Here is a 12,793-nt window from a genome sequence, read left to right as displayed (position 1 = left end):
AGCTTCCAGTCCAATAAACACTGCCTGCCCATCGCCCAGAAACACTGGGGTTGGGTACCTTGGTGCTCTTGCTGCCAGGCCCACAGGGAATGCAGGCCTCCTTGCCGTACACCTGGTGGATGGACAGGAAGGTGTTGGCTGGACATTCCTTGCACTGGCTGGTCTCTTTCTCGATGTAGTGTCCTGGCGGGCAGGGCACGCAGGACGAGCCCGACTGCTCCGAGCCCAGGGCACAGGCCCGGCAGAACGAGGCGACTCCATCCACTGCGTTGGTCACCGTGATGGAGTAGATCTTGGCCATGTCATTGATGAACTGTCTGCTCTGGAACGAGAGCCAAGGAAACCACCTCGGGGTCATCACACCATGGCACTGGGACACTGTGGTGGTGTCTTTTCTTTATGCATGTTTCTGTAAACCCTTTTGAATGGTTTGTTTCTGTTTCCCTCCCTGATACGGTTGGTTTTACCCCAAGTTTTCTCCTCCCTTTGTGATAAATAAGGATGGTGATTAAGTTATAAGTTGTTGGTTATAGAGTTGTAATGTTTTGTTCAAGAGTTATAATGCTGTTTGGCAGTTTTGTCCACTCTGTATCCCCTACCCCAAAATCCCACTTAGCTTTTCCATCAAGTCAAGCTGTTGCTGCTCCCTGGCATCACCACTCTCCATTTCTGCTGCTGCTTTGCCTGCCTGCACCCAGCCTGTCCCATCGGCTTGTGCCCTGCTTGCTCCACTTCCTGTCGGATCCTCTTCCTACTTCCTGCTGACAACCGGCCTGTCAGTCAGGCTGCTGCTGCCACCCTTATGGTAATTAGAAGAGCCCAGCTGCATGATGGGACCATATCAACACCAAGAACCCCTAGCCAAAACGAGCCAGCTCAAAGTTTCAATCTGCCAAAGACAGCACTGGACTAAGCATACACAGGGGTATTTATGCCGAGGGTTTTCATAAGTTTTTGTATCTCGCCATAACTTACGAAGTACTTAAAGAGCAAGACACCCCTGGACTTCATGAGCCAAGCGAGTTCTTTGGAACCCCCGCGAGGCGAGAACTCCCACTCTGCAGCACCAGCAGCAAAGTGGATTGCACCTCCTCCTCAGCGGTGTGGACGAAAGGGAGCAGCAGCGGCGTAGGCCACCCCTCGAGACCCTGTTTATTAATAAAGGCATTTAAAGGAGGAAACTGTGTCTCCTGCCCATTTATAACAATTTGGGGGCTCGTCCGGGATAAGCCACGCCCAGAAGAGGACCAGGACGGGAAGGCGCCACCCGACCTCTGACCTCCTGGATCGCTGGCCTCCTGGACCAGAGGACGACGCTCGCTAGCCTCGAGGGACAGCACTGAGGAGAACCGGTAAAACCAACCGGTGGCGGGAGTGGAGGCGAGTGAGTGTGTGAGTGAATGAGAGGGGGGCCGGCAGCTCGGACCCCCCAAGCGAGTCTGGACTCCTGAGTACCGCGGTTCCGGACTCCCGCGAGGGGGCCGGCCGGGAAAAGGAGGAAGCGAGTGGATCGGTGAGTGAGGCGTCTCCAGGGGCTTAGGGGGCCCCCCTCCGAACGGGCGGAGGAAACCTAGAGTGTGCGTGGCCCGTCATAGGTTGCCTGCAGAATAGGCCTCCCCATTTTCAAGCTACAAGGGTAGGCTGCCCGGGTCAGTCCGAGTGGGTGGATTGATCCGAGGGAGTGAAAGGTGCACACCACACTGCCGGGGCTACAGTCCAGGACACACGGGTGATTTGTGGGGTCTGGCTGAGGTAGCTCGCAGGGTGTGGAGAGTGTTGATGGTATGGTCACCTTGGTCGGGGGCACCTGAAGGAGAGGTGTGCTGTCCGGGGGTGAAGAGTGGCATTGGTCGGGGGTATTTCTAGGTGCATTTCGCGTTTTTGGAAGGGCCTAGAAGATATGCTGTCCGGGTGCCAGGAGTGAAAGTTAGGGGAGCTTCAGCTGGTGCGGGAAGCTCAACAGTAGTGAGAGAGAGTGAGCCGCACACTATACACCCGATCTCGGCAGTAGGCAGTGCTGACACCTTGGGCCCCGGTCGACCGGCTGTCTAACGGAGATTTGTCCTGGTGTATAGGGGCAAACGTGGGTACTGGCTGTGGTGGTAAGGTGGTTGAGGCCCTATAAGGGGGGGGGCCAGTTTAGGCCACTTACGGGTACCAGGGGCTGAGTGGAAAAGGGTTGATTTAGACCCAGTGAGAATGGGTGGATATATGAGTAGAAATCAGCAACAGGAGAGAGTAGAAAGTGAGGTAAAGTACCTTCCACCAGAGAGCCCCCTTGGGCGCATGTTAAAGACGTGGGATGAAAATGATAGAACTAGAAACCTGGAGGAAGGGAAAATGATCCACTACTGCACTGAGGTTTGGCCCACCCTAGACCTGCCAAATCAATGGCCTTGGTGCGGGACCAGGGACTCGTGGATGTGCAATCTGTTATATCAACACTTAAAGGCTCAGGGAGATTGCAATGCTGAGCAAGTTCGTTATGCTGCCTGTTGGCAGAACAGTACATCTGGTGAGGAAATTACAAAAATTTGTAAATTAACAGAAAGAAAGGAAGTAGATAAAAAGGAAAAGGAGAAAGAAGAAAATAAACAGTGGGACCCTTTGGACCATCTACCCCCTCCCCCAACTTATCCAGACATTCCCCGAATCCATCCTATAGACCCTCCTTCATTACCCTTGAGTCCACCAGCTTACGTGAATCCCCCAGCTTTGCCTCCTCCCTCTATTCTGGTATCCCCATCCGCAGTCCCTACTGCACCACCTCCTCCATTTCCTTCTCAACCTAATCCCCATATTTCAAAAAATAACCCCTTCCATTCCACCACCTTACATTCAACACCTGATAGCAAAAACACAGCACCTCCTTTACCATCATTAGTTCCCACTCCTCCTCCAAGTTGGGAATCAGAAATATCAGCCTCTTGTGCTGAAACACCCCAAGTAGCAGAAACCCCTGAGAGACCATACCAAAATACGAGATCAAAGACCAGGCTGTTCCCTCTGAGGGAAGTTCCCATGGGAGGAGTGGCTGGAGGTATAGGTTTTGTCAATGTACCACTAACAGCCTCTGAAGTGAGGAATTTTAAAAAGGAATTAGGGAGCCTGGTAGAAGATCCTGTGGGTATAGCAAACCAGATAGACCAGTTCTTGGGCCCTAATATATTTACCTGGGGAGAGTTTAATTCAATCCTAAACATACTTTTCAACCCAGATGAAGTAAGATTAATTAGAACAGCTGGAATGAGGGTATGGGAGCGAGAAAATCGAACAGGCCCACCAGGAGACCAAAAATTACCAGTAGTCAACCCAGACTGGGACCCAAACCAAGAAGAGGGTCGCAGGAATATGGAGGACTTCAGGAGGTTAATAATAAAAGGGATAAAAGAATCAGTTCCTAAGCCCAGTAACACCAAACTTGCCTTTGAGGCATCACAGGAAAAAGATGAAACTCCTGCAGCCTGGCTAAGCAGGCTCAGGAAGAATGTTCAGCAATACTCAAACCTTGACCCTGACAGCCCAGAAGGGCAAGTTTTCCTAAGGCTACAGTTTGTGACAAAATCTTGGCCTGACATTAGACGGAAGCTTGAAAAATTAGAAGATTGGCAAGGGAGAGAAGTGAATGAATTATTAAGAGAGGCATTAAAAGTATATTTAAGAAGAGAAGAGGAAAAGACCAAGGCGAAGACTAGAATTATGGTAGCGATAGCAAGGGAAAGTGTCAAAGATTGGAGAGTTGATAGAGACTCTCAGAACAGAGAAGGTATAAGACCCCTGGCAGGACGGGGAAGGAGTAGAATGTTGCCACCCTGGAGCACTCCCCAGAGACCGGGAGAAACTAGATCCTGTTACTATTGTGGTGAGGAAGGGCATATAAAGAGGGATTGTAAGAAGATGATTTTTGATGCGAGAATAGTGAAAGAAGAGGCACTAGAGAAATGGTTGAGAGGAGAGACTAAAGAAGACTAGGGGTGTCATGGGCTCTTTGCGCTAAGGGGACCTAGGAGAACACCAGGAAGAGCCCATTGTAAAGTTAGAGATAGGTCCCCACCATGATGTTTTAGGGGCAGAAGGAAAACCCTTTAAAGCCTCTATAGTTGAAGGTGTAGAGATCAGAGAAAACTCAAGAAAATGTGTCACAAGTACTCACTACTGCAGAAAATATAGAGCTAACTACTTCAAAAATTTTGAACCCGGCCCAATTCCTCTCGGGGGAACCAGCAGCCAAACTTGAGCATGATTGCTTAGAAGTCATTGACTTACAGACTAAAATGAGGGAAGACCTGGAAGACACTCCCCTGTCAAATGGAAGAGTATTGTTCAGTGATGGATCCTCCAGAGTGGTTGAAGGGAAAAGAATTTCAGGCTATGCTGTAGTTGAAGGCACTGGAGGCGAACATAATCTGAAGATCTTAGAAAAAGGGAAGTTACCAGCAAATTGGTCAGCCCAGTGCTGTGAGATTTATGCCCTAAAGAGGGGACTTGACCTATTAAAACAAGATCAGGGGACTATATATTTAGACTCCCGGTATGCTTTTGGGATCGTGCATACCTTCGGGAAAATTTGGGAAAAAAGGGGCTACCTCAATTCAAAGGGAAAAGATCTAATTCATAAAGAGTTAATAAAAATGGTGTTAAAATCTTTAATGGGACCAAAAGAGATTGCGGTGGTACATGTAAGAGGTCATCAAAGAGGAGAAACCTTTGAAGTAAAAGGCAATTGGATGGCTGATCAAGCTGCAAAGTTAGCAGCTCAAGGCCCAGGTGATCCAGTGAAGATTTTTACTTCAAACTGTACTCCAGACAATACCACCAAAGAACCGCTTTATGACAATATTGAACTAAAAACAATAAAAGAATTGGGGCTAAATCAAGGACAACAAGGGGAATGGCTGACCCCAGATGGAAGAAAGTTTTTAAATAAAGCACTAGCTCGGAGAGTATTAGAAGAAATCCATACGTTAACTCATTGGGGGACCCAAGGACTCTGTGATCATTTCTTAAGAGAGTATCTATGTATAGGTGTGTGTAGCCTGGCAAAAACAATTACAGAAGGGTGTCCAATTTGCCAAAAGATAAATCAAAAAGTAATGAGGAAAAGTAAATTGGGAGGAAGACCAATAGCCCTAAGACCTTTCCAAAATGTACAAATCGATTTTACTGAAATGCCACCCGTGCAAGGCTACAGACACCTACTAGTAATTGTTGACCATCTGACACATTGGGTCGAAGCCTTCCCCACCAAAAGAGAAACAGCCCAAGTGGTAATAAAAATACTTTTAGAAAATATTATTCCCCGGTACGGTCTAATAAATAACATCGATTCTGACCGAGGTCCCCAATTTACAGCACAAATAGTACAGGATATCATCCAGGCACTAGGAATTAGGTGGAGACTACATACCCCTTGGCATCCCCAGAGTTCGGGAAGGGTCGAGAGGATGAATAAGACCCTCAAAAATGTGTTAACCAAATTAATAACAGAGACAGGCATGAATTGGCTAAAGTGCTTGCCTCTAGCACTTTTAAGGATCCGGGTCCGCCCCAGATCTGATGTTGGAGTTTCACCCTATGAGATGATGTTTGGACTCCCCTTCTTGTTAACTCCCTACAGCGCTGGAGATTACATAGACGGGGAAGCAGAAGCTCAAAAATATATAAAAACAATTAGCAACACATTGGCTGATCTCAGAAAAAGAGGGCATCTTCCTCAAGCCTCTCCCTTAGACGCAGATTTACATCCATTCAAACCAGGGGACTGGGTTCTAATAAAATCATGGACCAACGCTCCACTAACTCCTAAATTTGAGGGTCCTTTCCAAGTTTTGCTAACCACTCACACTGCAGTAAGGACAAAAGAAAAAGGCTGGACCCATTTCACCCGAGTCAAAGGATCTCTACCGCCCCCAGACAATCCTCCTGACACAAATCCCACCACCACTTCCAAATCATCTGAGTGGACTATAACCAGAGACCCAAGCACGCTCAAAATGACTCTAAGAAAGAAAACTGGAACTCATTAACGAATCAGAGACTAGAGGAAAACTGTTACTGAGCACCAAACATTTTGTTATTATAAAGGTTCTATTTAAAAGGGTTTTTCATCCCCAGTGTAGCAGTTGGAATGTTTTTTTTTAGTGTTGCTGTAAAATTTAGTAACTGAAAAGTTCTTTGGTGTTGATTAAAGTGCTACTCCTAAGTGTTAAAAACAAAAAAAACAACAAAACCAAACACCACAAAACCGAATCATCATGGTAGTCAGAAACCAGAATAGCAGCCAATCTTTCATAGGGCATTACCTAGAAAGAACTAAATTTGAGAAAGTAGGGGTGGGTAGAAGTGGACTGGAGGGATCTCTACAGGTGACACTCAGGAATTCTTCAACCCAAGAGGCAAGACCGGGCGGAATCAAGTCGGTTCGTACCGGACTCTTGGGAAGGCTGATAGTGACTTTGCTAGCAGTCAGACTAGCCGAAGTAGCATGTACCAAGTGCTATCAGCCCATTCACGACGGTGAAAGCCCGCAATCCTGGATAAGAGTCCCCATACCCACGTTAACCCTACCTGTTTTGATATAACAAAGCTCTCCACCTGTGAGGAGGATGGAAAGCAGTATTGGGTCGCCAAAAATACTGCAAACTTTAGGCAGCGCCTTGCTGGGGAATGCCCTATCAAAAAATGGGTTTGCTTTGAAGAATTAAATCATTTAAACGAAGTTGCCAATCTTATTAAAGAAAAACCTGTGGTTAAGAAAGAGGATGAGATTAATGAACCCCTCAGCAAAAATTTGTTTATTGATCTTATTGAAAGAATTAGTCGTGAATAAGAGAGTACTCCCAGGAAATAAAGAGGGATAGAGGTTGATGCGGGCAAAGCCCGATCAAAGAAATAGAGGGGGGATTGTGATAAATAAGGATGGTGATTAAGTTATAAGTTGTTGGTTATAGAGTTGTAATGTTTTGTTCAAGAGTTATAATGCTGTTTGGCAGTTTTGTCCACTCTGTATCCCCTACCCCAAAATCCCACTTAGCTTTTCCATCAAGTCAAGCTGTTGCTGCTCCCTGGCATCACCACTCTCCATTTCTGCTGCTGCTTTGCCTGCCTGCACCCAGCCTGTCCCATCGGCTTGTGCCCTGCTTGCTCCACTTCCTGTCGGATCCTCTTCCTACTTCCTGCTGACAACCGGCCTGTCAGTCAGGCTGCTGCTGCCACCCTTATGGTAATTAGAAGAGCCCAGCTGCATGATGGGACCATATCAACACCAAGAACCCCTAGCCAAAACGAGCCAGCTCAAAGTTTCAATCTGCCAAAGACAGCACTGGACTAAGCATACACAGGGGTATTTATGCCGAGGGTTTTCATAAGTTTTTGTATCTCGCCATAACTTACGAAGTACTTAAAGAGCAAGACACCCCTGGACTTCATGAGCCAAGCGAGTTCTTTGGAACCCCCGCGAGGCGAGAACTCCCACTCTGCAGCACCAGCAGCAAAGTGGATTGCACCTCCTCCTCAGCGGTGTGGACGAAAGGGAGCAGCAGCGGCGTAGGCCACCCCTCGAGACCCTGTTTATTAATAAAGGCATTTAAAGGAGGAAACTGTGTCTCCTGCCCATTTATAACACCTTGCCCAGCTGTCATACACTCCCTAGACTCACCTATTACCTCATTCACATAATGTCAATCTTACCTAAATCCCTGCTCTTAGTTCCAGGGAGTTCCCTGTCAATCCTTGTTGTCCCTACCCCCCTGCCTAAACCCCTCCCTGGGAATCCCCTATTCCTTGAAGCCCCATTGGCCAATGCGACCCTTTCCACTCCCATTGCCTTTCCTATAGGTTGGCATATTTTGAGTCCTTCCTCAAACCCCTCCCAGTTATATCCCTGATTGGTTGAAGAATTGTATCCTCCCCCTGTTCTCCCGTTTAAAAGATTGCGCAAGGTGTGGGCTTTTGGTTTTCCTCATCACTGCCCCCCCAAAGATTTAGTGGGGGAATAAATCATTTGAGAAGCACACAAGAGACCCTCTCCCTCTTCTTTGCTCTAATCCTTGAAGCATCACAGCCAAAAGCTGTTGAGAGCAGATTTGCTGCTGCAGTGTTCAGCAGCTCAGCTCCACCGCTACCCGAGCCCGATTCAGCATGAAAGCGGCCACTCTCAGCACAGTCTGGGAATGTGAGCCAGCTGGGCTTCCCCAGCATCATGTCAGGACACCACCCACACCTCTGTGAACCCATTCAGGGATCAGCTTATCCATGGCTCTGTCCTTCCTCATGGACTGTTTATGCACAGCTGCCTCCCAGAGGCTGCTTTGTGGCCAGAGCCGCTCACCCCTTATGAGAAACTTGTGAGCTTCAACAGAGGCAAGAGTTCCTGCAGTGAGTGTCCAAGGAATACTGTGTTATAAAGAAGTACTTACATCTTGGCCATCACTTATTCTCTGAAAGGCCCAGGTGAAAGTGAAGGAAGCATTTTTGGAGATGATGTGAGTGTAGGATTGTCTTTCTTTACTTCTTTCCCATGATTCCACCACATTGGTATTTTTTCGATTAATATCCTGCAAATGAGCATAATAAAAAGGGAACAACAAAAAGTGTGGCCACACTACACTAAGCACCAATGTTTTATGATGTAGAAATTAGCATATAAAAAGGACTCCACAATTGCATTTAACATTTAATAAAGCAAACATACTTACTTAGTTTTGCACAACTGACAAATTTTCAGACTCTTCTAAACTGCCACCTAATTTCCACTCAATTCTCTTTAAATTCAGAGCAGATTCCTTTAAAGAGCCACTAAATACAAAAAAGAACTGGCTTTCCCTTTCAATGGAAGGGGCAAGAGAGCTGCTGCAGATCCATTTGCCTTCCTTAGCTAATGGACTTTTGAACAAACATCTGTCTGCTGCCCTACTGGTCCTCCAGGTCATTGACAGGATCAAGCCTAAATTTCCAAACTGTCCTCTTCCCATCCCTCTGTCCCACATCTTGTTACTCTGTTACTAGATGCTAACTCAAGAGCACAAGAGACACTGATAATGTCATCAGTCAGTTTAACAGGGGAAAAATTGGATCCTTAGTGTGCACTGATTACTTTTAGAATAAGCAGATAGCCAGGAATGGTTCATAACTCACGTGATGGAGGAATTTCAGGAAGTCATTCATTAAATCCTTCCTGAAAGAGCACTGCAGATACTAAACTAAGACCATGCTTAATCATAACAAACCAAGTGCAACTAATCACACCTATGCAGAGGTATTAAAGTGACATGTGGAATACCAAGCTCAGTCCTCAGTCATGGAGAAAGAGGTCTCACTTACTGCCATAAAGTACAGCACACAATCTGCTGAACAGATGGTCTCAAAAACAAAAGTTATCCGTCCGAGTTCTGACCCAGTTGCTCCCGTCACTGATGTTGGAGGTCTGTTTAACAGAGAAGGAACAAAATATTTACACAGTGCTCTCCAGACAGGCAGCAGTCAATCCTTCAAATTCCTTTTTCTACAGTGAAGCCATCAAAGTCCTGTCACAGAAAACCTGTCCTTGCAAAGTGGTGGGAGCCTCTGCACTGAGTATCAGGTGCAGCAGGGTCATTTTTTAAGTGTCTAAGTTCTTTAGTACAGTTCCCTCCTTATGATGAACACCCAAATTTGACCATATTGGTTGGGAACCTTATTTTTAAAACACATTACATACTTCAAGTGATTTACACCAATGTAATTGCATCTACCTCAGCTGAAAAACAGCAAAGGGAGGGTGGGGTTCATGTTCCACACCTCACTGGTCTCAACATTTGGCACCTGGTCTAAGCTGGGAGTCTAAGCTCACTCTTGACAGGGACACAAGCACCTCAAGCAGGTATTTCAGCCTGTCTGAGGGTTCAGGAGTGGTGGGATTCCCATTCTCCTGCAGTGCTTGCATCTCCCTGTTGGCTCCAAGGGAAGCATAGACTGTGCAGGCTGCCTGGAGCCACAGGGCAAAGTAACTTGGGTTTCACTAAAATATTTTAAGGGCAGGTTCCAGTATCCAGAATCCACCCCATGGCAGGTTTAGCTGGTTAATGTGGAATAATGTAGAAACAGAGGGATAGCAACATCTTTTCTCAGTTTCCAGACAGCTAACTGGCTGTGTCTTGGACTGAAGCAAATGCTGCTAAAACCCAAGGTCTCACCCTCTTGCCTGCCTCAATGGATAAACTGGGGACATGGGAATAAAATTCAAGATTCCTCTTGTCTCTTATTCATTACATTATTCCACTTCAGAAAGGAAGACTCAGATCATCCCTGAGATACTGTGAGAGGTATAAGAGACAGAAATAAAAAGATAAAAGTTATCTTATTCCTTACTTAAATCCTGAGATGTACAGGCTCAAGATAAGATAGTCATTGTCAGAGCCTCCTGCCCCACTCTGGATGTGATCACCAGCCACCTCCCAACCTTCACAGACAGAAAAAGAAAAATAAATCAATAAATAGGTGGCAAAAGAGATATGTTACCATAATTTTTAAACAATTCAGTATTTCAGTGTATTTTTAAGATGCCTGATATAAACTACAGAACAATATCATGATGCTTTTGAATTAAGAATTTTAGCAATTGTATGAACTGCTGATTTTAGAGACAATTGTCACCTTTCAAATCAGAAAAGTACTTGATATTCCCTGACCTGTGCTGTGCAGCTCAAGGGGGATGATCCATCTGAATCTCTCAGCCTTAAAACAGATGAATCAGTGAATCTGTATGTTAAATGTTAAGCACATACTTCAGTTCCCCTCTGCTCAACACGCATAATTCAAAGCTTGAGTTACATCAGTCTGACAGGGTGGATCAGACTGAGGAAAATCTGTCAGAGAAGGCTGGAGAAGTCCCAAACAGGACCATTTTCACCAGTGAGCTGTGACTGCTCTCTGCTGCAATTTCAGCACACGTGCAGAGAGAAAACTCTGAGCGCTAAATGGATAAAATCGCAGACTGTGATTAAGTTTTTCAAAAGAATTATGTGTGACTTCAATGGGCACAGTTATCACAAAACAGAAAATTAGATAAACTAGGGAGAAGACAAAATGATGCTTTTTTCAATGGGGATATGAATACATCTGAAGATGCATTAAAGCCAGTGGTGGCATAAAGCCATTTGCTGAGGGGACTTCACACAGGCTGCTCCTGCCCTCTTCTAGTGTAAGAGAGATTTTTTTTATTTCTTTGTGATACTGTGACATTGCTTCCCAAAGGAAATTTCAAGCCTGGTGCAACTAAGGGAAAGGGAGGAAACTGTGCTGTGAGTCACACAGCCAAGAGCACACTCATTTTGATGGGTGCTCCATTACAACAGGAGACAGGCACACAGCACAGAGAGTTTGGCTCACCATTCATCCCATCACACTTCGAGTTGCCAACATTAAAGCAAGATGTCTTCATGTTTCCTGGCAGAATGTTCCACCACTTGTACTCAAACCCAAGAGCCGGTTCAGTCCCAGCAGGGCAGGCTTTGCACTCTAAGGGTGAGAGGGCAGAAAAGGATAACACACAATCAAGGCACATGTCAAAAACTGTTTTGAAGAACAGAAATACTCTCTGGAGCAAATAATAAGCAAAGAAAATAATTTATTTATTTGTAGTTAAACAGTCAAAGACTTATCAGGACCAGGAGAGTGGAAGTGAGAGCAGCATTTTATAAATTGGAGGTCATAACCTTGTGCTAAGTAGTCTGCAACTGGTTCACCCAAGTCACACTTCCTTTTTAATAGATACAGATGAAGGTTTGATAAACAAGAGTTCCCACAAAATGCTGTAGGGGACCATTGGGCCAATGCGTCTCAGAATCAAAAAGCCAGAGTTTAGGCTAGACAATGTTGTCAGGGTATTCACCTGACTGGGCTTAAAATGAAGTTTTCGCAGGAGAAAATTTGGCATGGACAGGAGAACAGTTGAGGAGGAATTGCTGACTGTAAAAGTTCTGATTCCCTTCCCAGAATCCCTTAAAATAACTCTCAGGATGTTTCTATCAGCCAAGAAATGCATCCAGAACACAGTAGGTCAACTTAGAGCCGCAATCCCTGATAAGAAAGGACTCAGGAGAGAAAAGAGATTTCCACATCCTGCTATCCAACATTATTTAACAAGTATTTAACACAAAATGAACACTGGCCTATGATGATGTGTCACTAAACTAAGTCACATGCAAGCAGATGACTGCTTTTGGAGACACACGAAATTTTATTGCAGACTCCTACCCTGTGTCCCATCTGAAAATGTGCCTGGTGGGCAGGGAGTACAGGAGGATGAGGCGTTGTTGTAAAAGCCAGGATTGCAGGGTGGGCAGTCCTGCCTCTCTCCAGAAGGAGGTAGGGTCAATGCATCAGGGAGATCCTCTCTGCAGATCTTGGGTTCAATCCACTTGTACATGATCTGAGTCTGGAAGGAGGAGACACTGAGCTCACACGGTGTTCTATGAAGTTTTAGGACTAGATGCACCAATGAAGGTCCCCCTTATAAACTAAATTAGGGTATTGCCATCATTTGAGGCCAAAACCAGACCTTGCACACGCAGGACAGTAAAGGGAAGCGCAGGTAAGGGCAACAGAAGTGACTGGGTTCACAGGAGATTCCAAGATATCAGACTTTAGGAACAAGACAAAAATGTGAAGCTTAAAACAATTACTATTTAATTAGTAAATTTCCTATTTAATTAGAAGATTTCCTATTTAATTAGTAAATTTCCCCATGCAAGCTGTTCTGAGGAACAACAGATAAATAATTCTAACTGGATATGCAATCTCTGCCTTTTCACCA

The 12,793-nt window shown here is 45.6% G+C and overlaps 1 protein-coding gene across 1 annotated transcript in view; it reads right to left on the bottom strand.

Annotated features, from left to right (window-relative positions):
* Positions 1-12,793, bottom strand: part of ELAPOR2 (endosome-lysosome associated apoptosis and autophagy regulator family member 2) — a 53,952-nt gene that overhangs the window by 17,104 nt on the left and 24,055 nt on the right. The window contains exons 8-13 of the mRNA XM_066182767.1: positions 12,235-12,415; positions 11,368-11,496; positions 10,348-10,438; positions 9,322-9,424; positions 8,418-8,555; positions 59-322 (exon numbers count right to left, since the gene is read on the bottom strand). Coding sequence (XP_066038864.1) covers positions 59-322; positions 8,418-8,555; positions 9,322-9,424; positions 10,348-10,438; positions 11,368-11,496; positions 12,235-12,415 — 906 coding nt within the window. The remainder of the gene's footprint in view (positions 1-58; positions 323-8,417; positions 8,556-9,321; positions 9,425-10,347; positions 10,439-11,367; positions 11,497-12,234; positions 12,416-12,793) is intronic.

This window comes from Chamaea fasciata, unplaced genomic scaffold (assembly GCF_029207755.1).
Source record: "Chamaea fasciata isolate MVZ Bird 193981 ecotype frontalis unplaced genomic scaffold, bChaFas1.0.hap1 SCAF_5, whole genome shotgun sequence".
In the NCBI taxonomy this organism is placed as follows: domain Eukaryota; kingdom Metazoa; phylum Chordata; class Aves; order Passeriformes; family Sylviidae; genus Chamaea; species Chamaea fasciata.
The sequence above is the reverse complement of the archived record's forward strand: the minus strand, read 5'-3'. Positions and strand labels throughout refer to the sequence as shown.